This window comes from Rhododendron vialii, chromosome 12a, assembly GCF_030253575.1.
Source record: "Rhododendron vialii isolate Sample 1 chromosome 12a, ASM3025357v1".
Taxonomy (NCBI): Eukaryota; Viridiplantae; Streptophyta; class Magnoliopsida; order Ericales; family Ericaceae; genus Rhododendron; species Rhododendron vialii.
Genome location: NC_080568.1, coordinates 19,560,106 through 19,583,695, shown reverse-complemented (window position 1 = coordinate 19,583,695; position 23,590 = coordinate 19,560,106). Strand labels below are relative to the sequence as shown.

General features: G+C 40.9%; 2 protein-coding genes across 5 annotated transcripts; both read left to right on the top strand.

Annotated features, from left to right (window-relative positions):
- Window positions 1-14,799: 14,799 nt before the first annotated feature.
- Window positions 14,800-18,303, top strand: LOC131309980 (glyceraldehyde-3-phosphate dehydrogenase GAPC2, cytosolic). Its single transcript, XM_058336730.1, has 12 exons — window positions 14,800-14,981; window positions 15,080-15,112; window positions 15,222-15,322; window positions 15,968-16,083; window positions 16,181-16,280; window positions 16,540-16,686; window positions 16,781-16,841; window positions 16,932-17,029; window positions 17,230-17,372; window positions 17,522-17,605; window positions 17,788-17,877; window positions 17,995-18,303. The coding sequence occupies exons 1-12, from the start codon at window positions 14,978-14,980 to the stop codon at window positions 18,041-18,043; spliced, it is 1,026 nt and encodes a 341-aa protein (XP_058192713.1). The 5' UTR covers window positions 14,800-14,977; the 3' UTR covers window positions 18,044-18,303.
- Window positions 18,304-19,914: 1,611 nt separating this feature from the next.
- Window positions 19,915-23,149, top strand: LOC131309978 (pentatricopeptide repeat-containing protein At3g04130, mitochondrial). 4 transcript variants are annotated; one of them, XM_058336724.1, is made up of 2 exons: window positions 19,915-20,029; window positions 20,981-23,149. In XM_058336724.1, the coding sequence occupies exon 2, from the start codon at window positions 21,037-21,039 to the stop codon at window positions 22,594-22,596; it is 1,560 nt and encodes a 519-aa protein (XP_058192707.1). In that variant the 5' UTR covers window positions 19,915-20,029; window positions 20,981-21,036; the 3' UTR covers window positions 22,597-23,149. The 4 variants fall into 4 exon arrangements, with proteins under 4 accessions (XP_058192707.1, XP_058192708.1, XP_058192710.1 ...); XM_058336725.1 differs by having other exon boundaries at window positions 20,002-20,134; XM_058336727.1 differs by having other exon boundaries at window positions 20,006-20,029; window positions 20,988-23,149.
- Window positions 23,150-23,590: the final 441 nt, after the last annotated feature.

The following is a 23,590-nucleotide window of genomic DNA, read 5'->3' as shown; positions in this document are numbered from 1 at the left end:
AACTTCCTGCATTCAATGGAAAACTATTAGGACACTTTGTCAATGGTATTCCAACCTCCAATTGCAACACATGGTATATGATGTTTTATCTTTGATTTAGTTCCGTACACCATCTAATACCATAAAAAATAAGAGACAATAACTTTGAGAGGCAAATGAAAAGGTAAGCTGGGTGCATATAAAATGGACAATGACACACAATAAACTGCAACCAGTAAAAGTCAATCTTACATGGTATTCTATAGTAATATTTTCAACTATGAAAATGATTGCATCGCTCAAAATCATGAAATCAATAAAGAAGAAAGATATTATTCTTAACAAAAGAAATCCTGAACACATATAACATTTTTAACATGACAATTACTTGAATCAGTCCACTTGTCGAGCCCTTGCGAGCCTTACCTTATATTGGAGCCTAAACCGAAGAGAGTAGAAGAGCTAGAGGTTATCAAGTTAAGTAGAAAAACGAAGAGTATATATGATAGCATATCACCAAAAGGAAGTCAATAATTGGACCTCCATATCAAGCACAACTAATGTTTGGTAATGAAAAATGATTTGCGTATGTAAGAACTCCATAAACACACATTATGCTTCAACCTTCAAGAAATTAAACACAAAATGGTTCAGCCATCAAGAAGAGCATTGAAGTCATTACAGTTATGGGGGCGTGATTTCTTCGTGAACCCTCCTGTGTAGCTATCTTCGTGTGTGAAGCGGTGAGGGCTAACGCCGGTCTTGATGTACCTGCAGAACCGGAGGGGGTTGTTGAGGTGAAGATGTTCCGACTAGAAGCCTTCCACTTTTTTGAAAATTATATGATGTCGAGAAACGTTCGGTATTCTCGGTACTATCTCTGCTCCCGGAGGAAGATGCAGAACATCATTCCCGAGGGAATGTATGACTCGGAGAAATGGGCCTCCGACTACGTCGAGGTTCGGGGAAATTTCCAATTCCCCGAACATGAATTTGGCCAATTTGAAATAGCCACACGAAGGGGAACGCCGAGTAAGAACACTTGTCCGTTATTTCAAATGTTTATTCCTTCTGTTGCTCTTATTTCACTTTATCAAAAATTTAATTAACGATCTTGCGTGTTTTTCTTCGGCAGATACCACCAAGCTTAACAAAGTACTGTTAAGGGCGCCGAAAGGTTGTGGTCTTGCCGACTCCCTGCTTACTATCCCAGCGGAGGAGAGAGACGCCCCAACCATTCTCAAATATAAAGCTACATACGGCGGTCGGATCCGAAGGAAGGTGACCGAAGAACCCGAGCAGTCTTTTGGCGTTGGAGCCGAGGTCATCCCAGAAGAGCTTCGGCCGAGCGTCGACAAACCTCTCCGAGGGAAGATCCAATTACCTACTGAGGAAGAACCCTTCAGCGAACAAGAGGATATGCCTCCAAGGAACATCAAGGAAGTTCTCCAGAGAAAGCTAGAGGAAAAAGAGAAGGAGAAGGCCCAGCTTCGGAAAGCTGGAGCCCTAGGCGCTTCGGGCTCGGCCCCAAGCAAGAAAACCCCACCTCCTCCACCCTCTAAAAAACGACCACTGAGCGCCCCTCCTTCCCCGAAGGAACCACCCGCGAGCAAGAAGACAAGGGCAGCCTCGAAGGGAAAGGGCCAGGAAATGGAGCAGCCGCAGGAAGCATTGGCAGAGGGAAAAGGGAGGGAGCCTGCTTCGGACCTTGACACCCCATGGGTGCCAAACTTCATCACCCCAGGCAAGAAACAAGTTCTCAAATCGGACAGCTTGAGGGAGGACCCCTCCCTGGCTTTCACTCTCCACTCCGGGCTAGCTTTACCGAGGGATGTACAGAGTCCCCCTTCTCTGAAAGCAGCCCTGAGTGAATACTACTATCATGTCGGAAGGGTAAGTAAATTTTTCCATACTTGCAATGATTTTCTGTACATCTACCCTATTTCGTCGGAATAACCTTCATTTTGTTTTGTTTACAGGCCACCCAATCCATAATGAGTGCCCAACTTCATCTCACCGAGCATGACAAGAAGTCAAAACTGCTGAAGCAGTCGGTTGAGTACAACAAGGGCATGGCCGAGGAGTACAAGAAGAGCTTGGAGCAATCTGAGCTCGTGAGGCAAGGCTTGGAAGTTTAGGTTGCAAATCAGAACGACCTCATCAAGGGACTGCAGGAGTCTGCCGAGCAAATGAGGGCTGAAGGAAAAGATGAGGGGCTGGCTGAGGGGAGAGCCCTCGGTCGAGAAGAAATGAAAAAAGAGATGGAGAAGGAGATGCAGGGGCAGTATAAGAAAGGGTATGCCCAGGCTGAGGAAGATGTGGCCGATCAAGTCATTGAAGTGCAGGACGAGATCAAGGAAGGCCAGCATAAAGAGAGCTTCATGCTCGGATATAACAGGGGCTGCGACGACGCAGGCGTTGAGCTTGATGATGAGAGGAGGAGTCTGGTGGAAGTACCACCCCTCACCCCTACTGAAGTTGCAGCAGAAGAGACGACGGCTGACGCTGCCGACTCGACTACCCTACCAGCCCCTGCCGATGCTCCAACAATTTAAATTGGCTCTTTTGTGTTTTTTTTTTTTGACTATGGTTGGCTCCGAACAATTGGAACCTTGCCAATCATTGAATGTACTAAGACATGCTGGAGAATTTCTTTTTGAATGATAGTCGTCTTTTCGTTCAGAATGGGTGTTGTTTCCAAGCATATAAAAATTTGCCAAGTCTTTTTACTCTATAGACACATCATAAATCAGAAATTTTCCAAGTCTTTTCATTCGGAAGAACCGAATATGTGATTTGGAGTTTACTAAGATATGAACTCAGGTTTACCCATATAGTAGCCCCCTGCCCTATTGTATTACTGTAGGAATAGAATAAGGCAGTAGAAATGGGTAAACTGAGCCGAACATAAGATGTGTCAACGGGTGATATTTCAAAGGCGATGGGAGAATTGCCAGAACAGATGTGCCAAGGGCTACGAGAATTTCGCCCGAACGAACAAATCATCTTGGGCGTCGAGATTTTCACCCGAACAAACAAATTATTATGGGCTTCGAGATTTTCACCCGAACAAAAGATTATCACGGGCTTCGAGATTTTCACCCGAACAAAAAATGGATCCGGGGCTAGATGAAATACCCCATTCAAAACAATAAAACAGAATAGTGAAAATAAACTTGTATTAAGTACACGAAGCTCAAAAGCGTATTGGCCGAACATAAATGTAAGTACAATAGAAGAAAAATAAAAAGATGGAGGATGCCAATACTAGCCATGGAATTTCCTAAGTTTTTGAGCATTCCATGGATTGGCAATTGGCGTTCCATCCATTTCAGCAAGCTTGTAAACACCATGCCCGATCTTCTCTACCACTCGGTAAGGTCCTTCGTAGGGATCCTTCAGCTTGGTTAGCTTTGACGCCTCGATTACCATCCGAAGGACTAAGTCCCCGACGTTAAATGGATGAGCGCGAACGTTATGGTTGTAGCCCCTTGCAACCTCTTGTTGATACGCGGCATGCCAAAGGTTAGCATTATCACGTAGTTCTTCGGCTAAGTCTAACTCGGCACCCACAAGCGCATTGTTGTCTACAGGGCTAAAATTCTCCGTGCGGGCTGTAGGGATCATAGTAGACAAAGGGAGGACAGCTGCCATACCGTAGGCCATAGCAAACGGAGTACGGCCGGTGGACCGCCGATGTGTTGTTCGATAGGCCCACAAGACGTGTGGAAGCTCTTCCACCCACTTACCGAGCTTCCGATCTAGACGGCGCTTCAGCCCCCGAGTGATGGTCTTGTTCGATGCTTCGGCTTGTCCATTACCTTGTGGATAGGCAACCGAGGAATTATGGATAGTGATGTGGTGCTTCGCATAAAAAGCTTTGAGGGCGGACGCAACAAATTGAGAGCCATTGTCAGAAAGAATGGCGTACGGTACACCGAACCTCGAGATGATGTGCTTCCAAATAAAGCGTTCCACGTCGCCTGCGGTGGTCTTGATCATGGGGGAAGCTTCAATCCACTTGGTGAACAAATCCGTGGCAGTGAGCATATACTCAAATCCTCCAGGTGCCTTCGGCATCTTGCCTACTATGTCAAAAGCCCAAACCGCAAATGGCCATGGACTAGTGATCATTTTAAGGGGGAAGGTTGGCTAGTGGATGAGGGATGCATGCTTTTGGCACCGAACACATTGTTTCATGTATTCTTCAGATTCCTTTACCATCTTCGGCCACCAATAGCCTTGCGTCAGAGCACGTTGTGCAAGTGATCGTCCTCCTGAATGAGCCCCACAGCTGCCCGAATGAAGTTCCTCCAGAACGGCTGGCACAAGGTCGTCGTGGACGACACGCAGATCGGGGCCAGTGAAAGTTCATCGGTAGAGATTGTCGTTCGGTCCCAGGAAAAAATTGGCAGCTCGGCAACGGAGTTTGTACGCTTCGCGCCTGTTCGGTGGCAACACCTGGTTCTTTAAATAACCAATCACTGGATCCAGTTGACTCGGACCGAGGAAGATTGCCATGACCTGTTCACACGGCGGTTCGAAGCTCGGTGTGAGGACCTCGTCAAAGGCGACTGCCCGAGGTCTTGTAAACCGAGGCAAGACCTACCAGGGCGTCAGCATGTGCATTATGTTCCTGAGCGATCCATTCCACTTCTACTAGGCCAAATCTCCCGAACAGGGCCAATACGTGGCTTACGTAAGCATTCATACGTGGATCTTTGGCTTGATAATCATCGTTTAAATGACCCACAATGAGCTGAGAGTCACAAAAGATATGTACCGAATCTGCATCCAGCCGAAGAGCAAGCTGGAGGCCTGCAATCAAAGCTTCATACTCCGCCTCGTTGTTTGTCGCTGTGTAACCAATCGAGACCACGCTTTCATGCACAGTCCCGCTTGGTGACACAAGGACGATGCCCGCACCAGCCCCGTGAACATTAGAAGCTCCATCGACGGTCAGTCGCCAAGCGTCGCCGGAGAAGAGCTTCCATTGTCGTTTGGGTTTCTTTCGTCCGAGGGAGTACCGAGCATGGAGTGGTTCTGCAGGACGACTGGACGGCCCTTCCAAAACCTCTTCTTCCTGAATCTAAGCTTCTTCAGCGGCGGTGGCCAAAGCATTGGCCTCGTCTTGTAAGCCAGGAGTGAGTTCGGCAAAGAAGTCGGCCAAGGCCTGCCCTTTGATAGCTGTCCGAGGCTCAAATTGGATGTCGAAGTTGGCCAAGTCTTGAGAGAACTTCAGGATCCGGCTCGATGTGTCCGTCTTCCGAAGAACAGCTTTGAGGGGAAACTCAGTGAGGACCACAATCCTATGGGATTGAAAGTAAGGCAAGAGGCTCGTTTAAGCAGAAACGAGAGCCAATGCCAACTTTTCCATAAGCATCTATCGTCTGAGAGTCCGTCATCGTTTTGCTGGAATAGAAGATTGGTTGATGCTCCATCCCCTCTTTCCGAACAAGAACCGCGCTCGTTGCATGATCGGAAACAGCAAGGTAAAGATACAGATCTTCATCGGGTAGGGGCTTGACGAGCAAAGGAGCGTGAAACAGGTATTGCTTTAAAGATTTCAAAGCCTGCTCGCATTCTTCGGTCCATACAAATCTGCGTCGGCTGGTGGTGATCGCTCGAAAAAACGGACGGCAAAGGTCTCCCGAACGTCGGATGAATCGGTTCAAGGCAGCCACTATCCCTGTAAGTCGTTGTACTTCTTTGATAGTAGTGGGAGCTCGGAGATTTTGTACGGCCTGGATCTGTGTGGGATCAGCTTTGATTCCTCGGCGGCTCACTATGTGACCGAGGAACTTCCCCGAACTTACACCAAACGCGCACTTCTCAGCGTTGAGGCACAACTTCCACCGTTTCAGAACAGCAAAGACCTCTCCCAAGTCCCAAAGGTGGTCCCGAGCAAACATACTTCTGGAAACCAGATCATCGATATAAGCTTCCACTGTTTTGCCGAGCATACCTGGAAACATTGTTGTGATGGAGCGTTGGAAGGTTGCCCCAGCATTCTTCAGGCCGAACGGAACGACCTTGTAGCAATAAGTGCCCCGAGGAGAAATAAAAGCTGTCTTCTCCTGATCTTCCGGATCCAACGCTATTTGGTGATAGCCTCGATAGGCGTCCATAAAGCTCAAGCGTTCGCACCCTGCTATTGCATCCACCATTTGCTCAATCCGAGGAAGGGGAAATCTGTCCATAGGACAAGCGTCGTTGAGGTTAGTGTAGTCAACGCAAACCCTGAGTTTCCTGTTTTTCTTCGGAACGACCACGGGATTGGCGAGCCAAGAGGGATATAAGACTTCCCGAATGACGCCTGCCTCCAACAGTTGATCCACTTTTGCCATTACAGTTTTGATATGTGCGGCGGACGAGCGTCGGACTTTCTGTACTACCGGTCGCCTACTTGGGTCGACATTCAATGAGTGCATGGCGAACGAAGGATCGATACCCAGCATGTCTTGTGGAGTCCAAGCAAAAACTTCTATATTCCTCATCAGGAAGTTATACATCTCCTCTCGTTCGGCCACGCTCATAGAACTCCCAATAAAAAAATATCTTCCTTCGCCCCCAGGGATTGGGAAGCGTATTAATTCCTCGGTAGACTTTCGTTCAGCCGGCACTCCAACATCTTCGATTATGGGAGCGGAAGCGGCTTCCACGCATTATACCTCCAAACAGCTCTGTTTGTTCGTGACAGTGCTGATGTAGCATTTCTTTGACTGGATCTGGTCCCCTTGGAGGCTTTCCTGCCGACCATTCCAGCCAATAAATTTGACCATCTGGTGATAAGTAGAAGCGACGGCTTTCATCTCGTGCAGCCAGGTTCGGCCAAGTATGACGTTGTACGGACTCAGAGAAGCGACCACCACGAATTCAATTTCGAGAACCCGTGACCCCGCCCGCACAGGAAGAGTGATCAAGCCGAGTGGCCAAACTGGGGCTCCAATGAAGCTAACAAGAGGAGTGGATGCTGTCCGAAGCTGAGCGGGAGACAATCCGAGGCTCAAGAATGTTGAATAAAACATCACGTCTACCGAGCTTCCTTGGTCGATCAATACCCGCTGTACAGTGGATTTTTTAATAGCGACAGTAACAACGAGGGCGTCCGTATGAGGGATTTGAACACCTTTCAAGTCGTCGGAGGAAAAGGTAATAGTGCTGTCGAGGTTCGGATCCTCCTACTTTCGCTTGCCCGGAGTGCCGATGTTACAAATGGATAAAGAGGAGACGGCTCTATCAATTTCTAAATGAAGCTCGGCTGCCCTTCCTTCGGATACCAATCCCTGTATAACGCTCACAAGATTGCCGACAAGAGGGGGAGGTGGTGGAAGTGGGTTCCGCCGAACGTCGATCCATTGATTTAGATGCCCAGCTGCTGCCAGCTCTTCTAGATACCTTTTGAAAGGTGGGCATTGCGTGGTGTAGTGGCCGCGCTTCTTGTGATACGTGCACATCCCTGGTCCGCTACCGACGGTGCCCAAGAGTACAGTCGGCCAAACGAAGAATGGCAATTTACCGATGATGTTAAGGAGTTTGTAAATTGGTTCGGTAAATGCCATACGCTTGGCCACATACTCGTCTAGCCGTGGCTCCCTCTTTGTTTGCTGCCAAGGTTGCGGCTGAGAATGTGGTGGAGGCCGACCCCTGTTGACCGGCTTGTTGGTTGTTTGGCCTGAACTGCTCTGGCCTCATGCCCCTGGCGAACGTTTGACACTTGCTTCTTCGGCCCAGTGGTTTTGGCGGGCTCTGGAGCCTTTGGTGGATTTCGCTCGGCCATGGCTTCTTCATGAACGCAGTCCTTTTCGATTATCGTCATGAGCTCTCCCATTGTCTTAGGAGGATTACGCGAGAGATCACGGAACATTGCTGAGGCTGGATCCAGCCCGTTCATAAAAGATTCTGCCGCAACTCCCTGATCATAGTCGGGAATAAGGTTATAAACTTCCCAGTAGCATTCGGTATACAGCCGAAGAGTTTCTCCAGCCACCCTCCGCATGTTCACCAACATAGACAATGTCTTCGGTTGAATGTTGCTGGTGACGAAGCGTTTACTGAACTCCAACTCTAGCTCGTTGAAGCAAGAAATGGATTTGGGCTTCAATTGGTTGTACCACAACATAATTGGCTCGCTTAGGGTGAGTGGGAAGATCTGCAAACCCGTGAACTGATCGTACAAGACAATCGTATTATTGTGTTTCGAACGGTTTCCCTTGCTGTCCATTCTGTGGCGACTGCCAGAGTTAACCGAACGAAGCTCTTCGTGGCACTCGGATTTGTGTTGTGATCGTACCGAATATTCCCGGTTGCTGCTGGTACGTGTGCGCCGAGGTGGATCGTTTAAATCCACGGGCCTCTTCCCACTTCTTGGACTCATTTGTCGTTCGGAACGGAATTGTGTTCGGGCTGATGCGCCCCCTTTATTGGTGCTGGCAGTGGAACCTGTAGCCGAGGATTGTGAGTTCTCGGTACGAATAACGCTTGTCAGCCGAGGTCTTGGAACCTCTTGGTCAAGACGTTCAAATACAGTTCGTCGCTCGGAAACCATGGGTTCGGCAGTTTGGGCTAGACGAGACGGTTGGCTTTGTTTACGGAGTTTGTTCGGTCGACTGGGCTCGGCTGGATGTCCGAGCATTGGAGTTGTGATCATCCCGCCGTCCCACTCCTTCAGCTGTTGTTGTAGCATGGCAATAACCGCCGCTTGACGCTTCTGTTCGGATAAAGCTAAATCCAACTCGGTTGGTGGAAAAGAGAGTTGGCGGGCTACGAGGGGAACCGCCCTAGCCGTTTGACGGGGCTCAAGGTTGATAGACCCGTAGCCCTCCAACCCAAGGGTAAAGTTCTCTGGACCCAAAGGTGAGAGATGTTGAGCCATTTGTTCCGTGTAAATATGAGGAACAAACAGGATTTGAGATGAACACTGGCCCTCAGTTGGTTATGAACACGAAGAACTCAAAGAACACCCCAGAAGTTGTTTCAAACATCCCCAGCGGAGTCGCTAAATGTGGGGGCGTGATTTCTTCGTGAACCTTCCTGTGTAGCTATCTTCGTGTGTGAAGCGGTGAAAGCTAACGCCAGTCTTGATGTACCTGCAGAACCGGAGGGGGTTGTTCCTCTGGGAAGAAGCTCCGACGAGCTAGTTAGTAGGTGGAGGAGAGAAGAAGTTTTTGTGAGAAAAAATATGCTGGTAAGGAGAAGATTGCAGTTGTTCAAGAGTCCAGAGAGAGCCTTTTTCTTAGTGGTGTTGCTCTTCTATTTATAGGCAAAGGGGGTGGAGTGCTGAGCAAGTTGATCATACTTTCCACGTGTTACGTTCTGCTCGGTTGGCGCCTTGTAGCAGGGCCATTTAATGAACACCACTTCCTAAGTCTTTCAGAGCCACATGGGTTGATGTCAGAAAGGTCACATCGTTCAGAGATGTCATTTCAAATATCAGAAAAGACAGCTTACTTATCAGTAGATATTTATGGAAGGTTCCATAATTGCCTGTACCCATCGGGACCCACTTTTGCCATACGAAATTATCCGAGTGTTTGATATCCCTACCGAAGAGAAATTTATCCGAACAGATTGATGTTTTCACCCGTGCGTTTGGTGAGGTCCCCGAGGGAACTCAAGTGTACATACGTTCGGATACAGCTATGACGTTCGGTGAAGTACGCGTTGTCACGTCTAACCTTCGGATAAATATTGGCATACTGGGCCGAACCCCAAACTTATTTACAGGTGAACTGAGACAGCTTAGATGACGGGTCAAACAGTGTGTGAATCTTCATTCCCCCTTCTGGACCTTGTGAACCCTTTGATCCTTCGGATATTTCGGCCCCCTACACAGTTCTTGTGGTGCTATATATGATTTCCTAAAGGACCATTTCTATAATATTTCCGTCTCACAGATGAAGCCATATACAATTTGAAAGAAGGGTTTCTACATCAAGTGTCCGACTAAAAGATTTGAAAGAATTTTCCTATTTGTATCTCATTAAGCCAACACTATGAGTAATATATAGTGTTGCTATATGCCGTGGTTAAATGGAAACAACACAACAAACTTTAGTCCCATAAGTCAACAATTGGATTTTGTCCAGCCTGCTACCTCCTCCTTCTGCCTCTTGAGCTAATAAACATGTTGTATAGGGTATTTTGAGTTTCTAACTCTACAAGAGTAAGAAACAAAAACCACAAACGGAGAAAAATTGGAATGAGAGGTATTCAAATCAAGCTTAGAATATAAAACAACAAACAGAAAACCACAAACAGAGAAAAATTGTAATGATAGGTATTCATATCAAGCTTAGAATATAAAACCACAAACAGAAAAAAATACATACCAAGATTTCCTAACCAAGCTTAGGAAAACTGAATACCGAATAAAACTGAAGAAGAAGAACAGGAGAGGCACAGATGGTTATACGACGTCGGTCTGGTTTTAGGAAGTTTGAGTTAGGAAATGATTCTATCTTCCATGAATTACTCGATGTGAAAGAAATCGTAATTGAATGATTTTTTTTAAGGCCATTATAATCCATGTCTATCAATGTCCATTCTGTTTAGGATATAAATTTTTTTTACAATTTTTGGGTATTATTTATAGCTATAAAGCAATGTCCATCCTTAGCACACCTCTCCCTTATATATACAACTTCTATAAGTTTTAATCTTCAATTTTTAAGATATAAAAAAAAATCCTATTTTTTCAAGGGAGAACTTTTATGTTGGGTTCGAATCATGAATTTCGATTTAATTGGACAATCTTTGTAATGCATAAAGATTATTTTGATAATTGTAAAGTTCGCAATAAGCATGAAAGACCTATAAAAATACAAGGGAGTCCCTATTTCTCTCAATTTAAAGGGTATCTCCAACCGTGATTCTTACATGACATTATTAAAGAGAGTTTGATGTCATACACCTATTTAATTAAGTTGTGAATATATACCACAAATGAGATACATATCATTTTTACATTTTTTTGGGTGAAATTCTTATTGCCTAGCCTTTTGCACCTTTTGGAAAAAATTTCCATCTTTACTCATCCCGTGCATAGCATGTTAAATGAAAAAAATAAAATTTTTATTGTTGGAAGTATCTATTATTATTTAAATATTTCGCGTGTTGCGATTTCCATGCATAGCACGAGTTTGCTGCTAGTCTTTTTAACTTAAAATATATATATACATATATATTTGCTCACTGCTCATGGTCTCTGCAGTATGCATAGAGTTGCAATATTGAATTGGGTGACATCAAGTATCACGCTTCTGACTTCTGAGAATACTTTTGATTTTGATTTTTCAAAATTTAGAAGCCCGCATGCCCCCGAAGGAAAAGTCAAACTTTGCTTTATGAAAATGACAATATGGATACATTTTATTCTTTGACAAATGTATCTTGAAGCTTCTACTTTTATTGATTGATTTAACCCAAAATAAACATAGCACTCCTTTTTTCTTTTTCTTTTTTCATATTTCCATTTCCGCTATGTCTTGTTTGAAAGGGGAAAAGAAAAAGAAAGGTGAGAAATTAATTATTTCTTTTCTTGCTTGAATGGTAATCTTTAAACAAATTCAACAAAAACAAGTAAGTAAATAATTTTCGTCCAAACTTTACTTTCTTTTTCATCTCTATTTCTTTTGTTAAGTCAATGCATTATCTTTTCCTATTGTCGCAGGAATCCTACTTTAATTTTTCTTCCAATGATGTATATATAGATATAGATAAAGATATAGATATAGATATAGATATAGATGTGTTTGAAATTGTTCAATGTGCCCAGATCCAAAATTACTTCGTGAGACCCATGTCTACCAAATGGTTTTGAAAACGAGTCTAGCTCCTTTAAATGGATTGGAGAGAACTACACTTTCTCCAATTTAGGCCAGAATTATTTTTCTCGATTGCACTTCAACGATCGGACCATTCATATTTTTGAACTCACTAAAAGCATCAAGCATGCCAAAAATCAATTTGATTGATTACCATTCGAAATGATTTCGAAGCACTTTTTTATGAAAAAAAAATAGAAATAGGTTTTTTTTTTCTAGTTTTCAATCTTATTTTTTTTGAAAGATAATGTGCTCCAAAATCATATTTAATGATGTTTAATAAACTTAATTTTTTGTTAGTTGATGTTCTCACAGAGTATAACGAAATGAACAGTCTCAATCATTGAAGTGGGGTCATTAAAATATTTTATGGGCCGAAATTGGAAAGATTGTTCTCTCCAATGATTGGAGGGGAGCTGGACTCTCTGAAAACATCTATCTATCTATATATTCTATCTTTATGCTATAAAAATGTAGTTGAAGCCAAAAGCTTCTTAACCCTCTATCCTAAATTCCTAGAATTTTGAGTTTCCTTTAAAAAAAATGAAAGAGAGAAAAATGTGGGGAAGTGAGAGAGAGAGAGTTAGAAAAATTTATTCTATGCCCAATAGGAGTCTCGTCACGTGATACTCCAAATTCATCGAACATAGGATTGAAAAAATATTAAACTATATTTTTTTATCACTAGTGTTGTGCCCGATCGATACATGGGGTCGGAAAAAAGCAATGTTATTTTTTTATCCCACGCATTGAAGGGGTACAATGTTTGATTTTTTTTGGTTACAAATTAATTTGATTTAATTTTGTAACGTAATTTAATTTGATTTAATATTTGTTCATTGTACGGAACCAAAAAAACTCACATTGATATTTTTTTTTTAAACTATATTTTCTGGGGTGCCTGCTAAGGGGACAATATGTGTGTTGGGCCAATCTGGGTTGTCCATACTCGGCAATAGATAATTCAGATTGCATCTCGATCGAACAGATCTCGAGCGTCCATTGCTATTCTACTGAGATGCAATCTGAGTCGTCCATTACCGAGCATGGACAGCCCGGACTAACCCAACACGCATGCCATTGTTCCAGAGGGACAGTACGCACCCCGAGTTCATTTTTTGTCAACTAGCGTTGTTCTTGTTCGATGCACGAGACAAAATATTTGTGTAGCTCCGCTACAAAATATCGAGCTCACACAAAATTTTGTTGTTTGTCCCGTGCATCAAACAAGAATGACGCTTGTAATTGTCTATTGCATTGGTTTCACTCCATGACTTTCAAATATTAGTTCTTCGTTTTTCTCCATTCCCTTCCCTTCCATATGTTCCAAATGCCACCTTGCGCAAAATTCCTCACTAATCTTGTCAATTCTCTATACTTTTTGTTTTTCGTTTTTAGGTAATTTTCACTCTTTTTGAATAATTACACTTTATTTTTGTCCTTTTGTAAAACTTTTATGTGTAATTTTTTTGCTAAAAATTGAAAAAGCGTGTAATTATAAAAAAAGAGAGAGGGTGAAAATCGTTTCCCCCCTTTTTTTATTATCATATTTGAAGAGGAGTTACATACCCTAATTCCAACTAAACCATCAACTGACAGTATATACTAGCCCCGTTTGCTAGCACTTATAATCTAACTTATTTGCTTAAAAAAAGTTAATGAAGGGTGAGTGTTACCAATTACGAATAATAACTTATTTGACCCAAAAAAGAGAGATTATTTTAAGCTCTAATTTGAAGTTTTTTTTGCTTATTATAAGTTTTTAGAATGAATGGACATTGAAATCCTAAAGTGAATAACTTATTCTTACTCAAGTTCTAATGACAATCTAGACATTTCATTTATAAAAAGCTATTTGACAATTTATTCAAGCAAACAGATTAATCCAATTGTTTTGTGAAAGTGTCGATGGAATAAAAAATAACGAATTTGAAACGGCTAACTAAAAAAGGATATAGAATAAATAGTTAAGAAGTCAAACTAGCTTTTGGGGATGGAGAGACTTGAACTCTCACGATTTTTAAAATTGACGGATTTTCCTCCTATAATAAATTTCATTGTTGTAAGTATTGACATGTAGAATTGGACACAAACACTTTCAGGCCTCGTTCCAGAACACCTTCTTAAAAAATAAGTCCTTATTTCACATTTTCATACTTAAAAATAATGTAAATAAAAATAATTTTTTTATTTTTTTTGCACCGTATAAAAAGATCTATATAAAATCTATCAAACAAGATCCATATTGGTAGAAAAATTATTTACGTAAACACATTATTTTTAAGCTTGAAATTGCCTTTTTAAAAAATAGGGCAAATTATAGTTACCCCCCTCTAACTAACCCTCACGTACACTTACCCCCTGTAACTTTTTTTTTGGCACTTAACCCCTTCAAACTAACTGAAATTCAAACGGTCATAACTTCTTCGTCCAAAATCGAAAATACGCAAATTATATATCGATTTCGAGGTCTTGAAGTCATCTTTCTAATGACACCAAAATCACATCACGATTCAAAGCACACAGAAAGTTATGATCAAAACGGTCTTTCTGTCTACCAGCCCTTACTCTTTTGATCATAACTTTCTGTGTGCTTTGAATCGTAATGTGATTTTTGTGTCATTAGAAAGATGACTTCAAGACCTCGAAATCGATATATAATTTGCATATTTTCGATTTTGGACGAAGAAGTTATGACCGTTTGAAGTTATGACCGTTTGAATTTCAGTTAGTTTGAGGGGGTTAAGTGCCAAAAAAAAAAGTTAGAAGGGGATAAGTGTACGAGAGGGTTAGTTGGAGGGGAGTAACTATAATTTTTTCTAAAAAATAAATACTTATTTTCAGTTCTGGAACGGGGCCTTTAGTATAACAGTAAATTTAAATTTTTTTAAATGAATTTAAAAAAATTATAATCTAAAAAGTGCTGGCAAATGGCGTCACTTTCCGAGTTTCAATTTCTGTCTAAATATACTCTTCTTTTTGCCCAACCTTCTCAAAAAAAAAAAAACTTTTCTTTTTGCCCAAGACAGAGCAAGGAAAAACCGCTCTACAATCTCCCCTTTAAAATCAAACCCTAATCACTCCACTTATCTCATCGCAATCTCTCTCTCTCTCCCCTCACATTTTCTCTTTCTAAAACCTAAAACCCTCCGTTACTTTCTCTCTCTAGACTAATGGGTAATCACTCACCAATCACCTTCTCTCTGTTCTGCATAGCTTTCAGTCTCTTCATTTTCGCTCCATTTACTAATTTCCTCTGGTGGATTTTGTTCTAGGTTCCGATAAGAAGATCAAGATCGGCATCAATGGTACCCTTTCTCTCTCGTTTTCGTTTGATTTTTCCTCCTTTCATTTTTTTCCTCAGTTCTTCGTTTTGTTTTGTTAGTCAATTCGATTTGATCTGCTGTAATCTGTTAGGCTTCGGAAGGATCGGTCGTCTGGTCGCCAGGGTTGCTCTCCAGAGAGACGACGTTGAACTCGTTGCTGTTAACGATCCCTTCATCACCACCGATTATATGGTATATATGTCTCTCTTGTGTTAATATCTGAAAATATATAGTATGTTTATGTATGTGTGTGTGTTTGTGTATGTATGTATTTCTGCATGTGATAGGCATGTATTGTTTATCTCTTTGTGTTTTGCTTATGTTCAGTCCATACAAAAACGTGGGTTCTTTAGGGTACCGAATCCTCTTGTACAGAAATTCTCTGTACCTCTGGACCGGTGCATTTTCAGCCATTGGAATGCATAAAAATTTTGTAACATTAAAAAAATAACCCAAAACCTCTCGGTACAGGGGTACACCAATTCCTTGGTATTGAGGATCTAGGGTGGTTCTTCAGTCCTCCATCGCAAAATGATATTATCCTTTCTGCAAATTGTTAACGTAAAAATAACGTTTATTTACAGAAAGTTTAATATTTCTGGATGAATTGAAAGAGACCATTGATATTTGTTGACTTGTGGGAAAAAAATTTAAATCTTTCTTGAAGAAAATGCAATGTTTTTAAGTTTTCGTTTTGTGGACCGGACAATCTTTTTGCAACCGAGGTAGTATGAGAGTGGATTAAATCTTAGATGAACTTGAATTTGTGTACCATTAATGAAGTGTGTGTACCAGTAATGAAGTGGATTTGCAATTGTGTTGTTGGGATATGTGCAGACGTACATGTTCAAGTATGACAGCGTTCATGGCCAGTGGAAGCATCATGAGCTTAAGGTTAAGGACTCTAACACCCTTCTTTTCGGTGAGAAACCGGTTACTGTTTTCGGCCACAGGTATTTATTCCATTTCTTCATCCACTTTTAGCTTGTTAGAACTCGGATCAGAATAAATCAGTGAAGAATTCTTTGTTTTCTCGTTACTACTGTTTAGGAACCCAGAAGAAATCCCGTGGGGCGAAACCGGAGCTGAGTTTGTTGTTGAGTCTACTGGAGTTTTCACTGACAAGGATAAGGCTGCTGCCCACTTGAAGGTTCTATTTGATCTTCTTTTTTGGTGGTGAAATTTTTATGTCAAGCCGATTATATGATTGAGTTGATTTCATTTGGACAAAATTAGTTGTCAAACCCACATGCTCTTTGATGATTGTCAATTAAGTAAGGTCTAGTTGTTCGTGAATTGTTGTAGAGTTATTATAGCTAAGTTAGATTTTCAGTGCTGGGGTATTGAAGGTGTTGGTTTTTTTTTTTTTCTGTGTGAATTCATTAAATTGTTTGCTTCTGTTTAATCAGGGTGGTGCAAAGAAAGTGGTCATTTCTGCACCAAGTAAGGATGCTCCTATGTTTGTTATGGGTGTTAATGAGAAAGAATACAAGCCCGATCTTCACATTGTCTCCAATGCTAGCTGCACTACAAACTGTCTGGCTCCCCTTGCCAAGGTAACATCGAAACTACTATACAATTGGATATAAGAGTTTCTTTGTTGAAAATACTTCAACAATTGTATGACTGAATTTCAATTTGTTTTTGCAGGTTATCAATGACAGGTTTGGCATTGTTGAGGGTCTTATGACTACTGTTCACTCCATCACTGGTAAGCTTTTGCTTGCATGCTCATTTTGCTGATTTGAAATACAAAATCTTAATGTCAGGTCTAATTTTCTTTCGAATGAATTGTCATCAGCCACGCAGAAGACTGTTGATGGACCATCAAGCAAGGACTGGAGGGGTGGAAGAGCTGCTTCCTTCAACATTATTCCAAGCAGCACTGGAGCTGCCAAGGTTGGTAGATGTGATGATTTTGTCCTAGATTTGATATGTTATCAGGCTGTATTTCTTATAATTATGTATGATTTCTGCATAGTGCTAAGATGATGTTGTGTTAGTTATGTTTCTTTAACCTCCTATGGTATTCGTTTCATATTCTTATGTTATTGGGCTTTTGATTGTGTACACTGTGTTTAATACTTTTATGCTCCTAGGCTGTTGGAAAAGTTCTGCCAGCGCTTAATGGTAAGCTAACCGGGATGTCTTTCCGAGTTCCTACTGTTGATGTTTCGGTTGTGGATCTCACTGTGAGGCTTGAGAAGGCGGCTACTTACGAGCAAATCAAAGAGGCTATCAAGTGAGTGCTCACCGTATTCCAACTAGGCTACTACCATGTGCAATATATAAGATTACACTTCCTACTATGAAGTATCTTTGACTGCCCGCCGTGATTTGCTGCTTGGGTTTGTTTTCTGATCTTTTACTCTGTATCGTGGTTAATTTCAGGGAGGAGTCAGAGGGCAAACTCAAAGGAATTTTGGGCTACACTGAAGACGATGTGGTATCCACAGACTTTGTGGGTGACAGCAGGTAGATTCTCTTGCTGCTAAACTTCCTAATGCTTTAGCTGATTACGTTATTTAACACTTGCATGCATGAAGTTCGGGAGCTTGTATGATATAACTGTATAAAGAATGTGATAAAACGTTCCATTACTTTTCAGTAAAAAGTGGTCCCCATCGAATGTTTGTTGAATATTTTGTCTTATACAGGTCGAGCATCTTTGATGCCAAGGCTGGGATTGCTTTGAGTGACAAATTTGTGAAACTTGTGTCTTGGTATGACAATGAATGGGGTTACAGGTAATTCACTATTCCATGTATTGTGTTGTTATCAGTGTTCGCTTCTTTGCAAATAATGCTGGTTTGAAAACGGGTTCTTAGTTCTTACAACTAATGCAAATTTTTTTTTTTTGGCAGTTCACGAGTGATTGACTTGATTGTCCATATGGCTTCTTGTCAAGCTTGATGCTGACGGGATGAGATGATAAAATGCCTCATTTTGATTTTTGTGTTTCTAAGAGTTGGTTTTTGGGCCGCTGAGGGTTTTTTTATTTGGAATAAATCTCGAGTCTTTTATGGTGTGATTTCTTGTTATGAACTCTGATGCCATGGAAATTATGGCCCTAAATTCCCGTGGAATCTTTGCCTTGTCTTTGTTTCCCTTCGTTGTCCAGAGGGAAATTAATGCACAATTTGGTATTGATATGTGAGTTGTGTTACTTATAATCTCGTTGCATTTTACGTCCTTATGGTTCAAAATGAGTGCTATCTGTTACCTGATCTCCCCATGTATTCGGTAAGTTTGGTGAATGGCTTGTATCATACTGAGGGTATCATATTCAGTTGGGGAAATTTTGTGAACTCTCTGGCTGTATCGACTGGAATGTAAATGGAAGGTGGCTTCGTGCTACTGTATTATTGTATGCTACTGATGTACTGTAGGATGTTTTCCGATCATGGGTTTTTTTTTTGTGGAGCGGTCATGGAGAGAAAAGATAAGATGAAGTGGAAAACTGAATTGTTGTTTAGTTCTTTGCGAGTTATTGTTGTTTAGTTCTTTGCGAGTTATTGTTGTTTTAGATCCAAACCATGAGTCTAGGGCCAGGATCCTTGTGATTTTGTTCATAAATTTCTACCCATCGTACTCATAATTCTCGTGTTCTGCTCGATGGATCTGGAGCTGAAACGGAGCATGTATGTTACGTGAAGTCATAAAGATGAATTGCTGCAACTTGCAACATCAACCCTGTTAGAAGAAAGTCAATTCCCCCAAACAAATAATAAGCCTCTTGAAAATAGGAAAAAAAAAGAGTGGGAGCATCAGGTGTGTGGAAAAAGGGATTAGATAGGAGCTGCCGGGCAGGGCTGGTGTAACTGTAAATCAGAATCAGAGAAATGGATCCGCGGATATTCTCCATTCCACCTATGGGATGGGATGCTGACTTTCATTTCATTTGATGGTGATGACGGTGAGACTTCATGGATTTTGTGATCCTGACTTCTCTTAATTTAATGAAGTTGCGTCGTTTTAATTATGAATATATTTTATTAATTGTTTAAACTTAAAACAAGAGGAAGTAATTGTATGAAGAAAAAAAATATATATATAAGTGTAACATGAGAATATTCTACTGGGACAAAGGGATTAACCAATAAATTCTATTTCATAAGGCATAGCAGTATTTAAATGGATACAATAAATCAAAATTTCCAATACTGTTATCCGTTTCGGAAAAGAATATAAAAAACTACTACTATTAATTTGCTAAGGGGTCTCTCGCATTGTGCAGGATTGCATCTACTGTTTGGAATTTCAATTCTCATTATGTCAAATGCATTTTATGCTTCGATTCGATCAATTCAAGTGTCGGCCGATTTTGAAAAGATTAATTAAAATGTTTAGCCTTGAAATACAAATATAAAAGATTGTGCAGAAAGATACTACTATTTATTTTATTATCTAAATACAAATAAAAATATTTTAAATCACGGCAAACAATTATGGACGGACTTGAGTAATACTCCCTCTGTCTCAGTTTGTTTGTTCAATTGTCGAAATTCATGTCTTACAAAAATATACTTATATTTTACATTTTATAAAAAAATTTATGATTTTGAAGATTTTGTATAATAAAATTAATTGAGATCTACCAAATAATATTCATATTATATTTTATAAATTTTTTTATGATTTTGAAGATTTTGAATAATAAAATTAATTGAGATCTACCAAAAAATATTCATATTACATATTAAAAATATTATGAATTAAAAATTATAGACAATTTTTTAAAAAGTTAAACACTATTAAAAAGTGAAAAATGGAAAAAACAAATCGGACAGGGGAAACGTGCCACCGATACAATCGAACAAGTTCTCGTAAACAGTCTAAAATTTTGGTGCTGGAAGTGTCGCTACAGCCCACCCCATCCCATCCCAACCTGATTTCTAGGTAATCTCTCTCTCTCTCTCTCTCTCTCTCTCTCTCTCTCTCTCTCAATGAATCTTTGATTGTTGGCGACTAGCAAATATATTTTCGAGTCTTCTTGCAATCCAGGTAAGTAGTTGCGTCTTTACCCGTGTTTGACGTTTTATCCGTTTCAGTTTACGTTCTCACATAAATCAGCGTCCTCCACATGTTCGACGAATTGTCCCAAAGACTTCGTGGCCTTGAACACGTACTATTCATAAGATATCCATATGCTATGCATGTTTGAGAGAGAGAGAGAGATGTTACATTTACAGAGAGTTCATTCCAAACAAAATAAAATAAAAATTTGAACTATAATTGGATAGCAGGTGGATTGTACCTGGGCTGTTAAGTTTAAGTTTTTTTGTGAGAACTTCTTTTGTTCCCCGTTTCCTTCTGTGTTTTTCTCCTAACCTTGTATACTGTATGAATAACTTAGTAAATGCCTCAGTTTTGCTTTGTTGGGTGTTATCTGTGCTTAATAAACAAAACAATTTCAAATTTTCAGTAATGGGGTTAGAGAGACTAGAATTTTGTGCAACTAAACCTACTATTGAGGGTTCCCCATTGGGATAAGGGCATGGACAAGCCTCACCTGGGCCACCATTGATAAAAATCTGACAAAAAGAAAAAAGCTTCTCAAATGGGCTTTCTATTTGTTACTAGTTGATTTAGTATTGGGGAGTTTTTCATGTTCCAGTAACGTCTAAAGCAACATAAGATGTATAAGTCTAACAACCATGCCAAGTGAAGTATTGACTGAGGAGTTTGATCATCAGGTTGTTTGTTAGAAGCATATACATAAAACTGATAACAGTTGCAACTTTGAATTTTGAGCCCTCATCTGCAACTTTGTCCTGTGACACCTTCTTCGAGTTTGGAAAGTGAATTAAATGTTGGGTAGCTGATGGTTTATTCTTCTGGTCGATGCAGATTGCAGGGGCACGTAACTACATACTCAATTACATTTCTTTCTTTGGTAACCCTTTATGATTCTTCGTGTCAGAAACCTAAGAAGAAACAGCTTCTTTACTGACCTATTTCTTCCTCGCTTTTCCAATGCTTCCTCTGGAGATTTCTGTTGCTTTCTTTCTTCATCATCCTTTCCTTACGCACTGGACTCGTCCTCCTTAAGGAGAACACAAATTGGCTGTCAAGAAGAGAAAACTTCAGATTGGACTAAAAGTTCAGAATTTGATGTTCTCGTAGCCAAAGTTCGTGCTGCAACTAGCGTCGATGAAATTTTTATGTCACTTAGCCATGACCATATTTGCAATGCTTTACAAATTTCGGACAGCATGCTTGGTGTACTACTACATCAATTCAGAGATGATTGGAAGTCTGCATTAGGAATTTTTAGATGGGCAGTATCACGTCCTGGCTATAGACCCTTAGCAGAATCATATGATATGATTGTGGACATACTGGGTAAAGCAAAGCAAATGAAAAGGATGAGAGAGCTGATAGAGGAAATGCGTCTGTCCAATGTTGTGACACTGAGTACCATAGCTAAGGTTATGCGGAGGCTTGCAGGTGCAGGAGAGTGGGAACATGCTGTCAAAACGTTTGATGAGTTAGGAAATTTTGGGTTGGTGAAAAATACCGAATCCATGAACTTGTTGCTTGACACTCTTTGCAAAGAGAACAGAGTCGAGCAAGCGCGTGCAATTTTCTTGGAGCTCAAATCACACATCCCTCCAAATGCTCACACATTTAACATTTTCATTCATGGTTGGTGCAAAATCAGTCGTGTTGATGAGGCTCTGTGGACAATCCAGGAAATGAAGGGACAAGGTTGTCGCCCTTGTGTCATCAGCTACTCAACCATCATCCAGTCCTATTGTCACCAATCCAGCTTCCAAAAGGTGTATGAACTCCTTGATGATATGCAAGCTCAAGGGTGCCCACCAAATGTTGTTACTTACACCACTATCATGTATTCACTGGCGAAATCAGGGGAGTTTGTGGAAGCATTACAAATACCTGAGAGAATGAGATCTGCTGGATGTAAACCTGATACACTTTTTTACAATGCCTTGATTCACACTCTGGGGCGAGCTAACCGATTGGAAGAGGCTGTTCAAGTTTTTGAAGTGGAGATGCCCAATCTTGGTATCATTCCTAATACATCAACCTACAATTCAATGATCGCAATGTTTTGCCATCATGCCGAACTAGGGAAGGCCGTAAATGTCCTCAAGGAGATGGAAAATTCTCCATTTTGTAAGCCCAATGCGCTGTCATACTGCCCGTTGCTCAAGTCATGCTTTAAATATGGGAAGACAGATAGCTGGTTGTGCGGATTGTTGGATGACATGCATAAGCAACATATTAGTCTTGATATCTCTTCCTATACCCTTTTGATTCACGGGCTTTGTAGAGCGAACAAATGTGAATGGGCATACCTCCTATTTGAGGAGATGATTGGTCAAGACATAGCACCAAGATATCTGACATGCCAGTTGCTTTTGGATGAAATCAAACAGAAGAATATGTATGATGCGGCTGAGAGGATAGAAACCTTCATAAAGCAAATGAAATTTTCTTGAGGTGCTGGAGATAATATATCTACCATTTTCAAATCACAACTAATTCTTATTTAGCTCATACAATGACGAAAAGAGTTCCTGCCTGAATTTGCCAATTGCTGGATGCTTGAGGTTGAAGGAACACATATCTGAGTGGGTGTCTAATTGGTTGTACCAATTACCAGTGATTTGTAGATCTAGAGTATCGTGATAGTAAACATGTTTGTGCTTGTGGTCATGAGCGTAAGCGGATTACTTTGTGCTTTACCTAACCTCCCATTTGCCCATTTTGTGGATCTTTCTTCCCTAAACATATGTGCATTTACTAGCCCTTGTAGCTTGGTAGTTTGTACTGATGCAATATTCACTTCTGGAGCTGTTTTGTTCAGGTAAGATCCCACCTCATTTTGAAACTTAAGACTAGATGAGAATGTGGTGTTTAGGGTTGTTGGAAGTATATTGGTTTGTTCTTCGTTTCCCCTCAAAATTTATTCACCTCCTATGGATCTTATAACTTTGTTCACATACTATATAAAGTGCTTGTGTATCGATTGGATTACCTTCTTTTTTTTTACTATGAATGGTAGCAGCCTGCCTTGTTCTTTTTTCCTTGTCTAATATCTTAATTCAAAGGCGCTTTTCCCCTTAGCATACAATTGTCCAATTCGTTACACTAGTGATTTGGTACTTACAGATGGCTGCAAATGTGTTTATGATGATGAACTTAAGGAGATTCAACTAGGTGCACCAGTCTTTTTGGCACTAGTCTTTTGGATGTGCATTAAGCATATATGATGGTGAAGTAAGTCGATTGGTTCTGATTGAAAAAAAGGAAGTACGTAGATTTGTTGGTGCTTCGCTTCCTCTCTCGATATTTCTCCTCTTCTATACCTTCCACATTGGTTGTTTACTACCTAAGGCAACACTCATTTATCCGGAATTAGACAGATTATATGAACAGATACTCTTAGATACCTCCGTTAAATGTGCACCTTTTTCGCTTTTCTTTCCCATG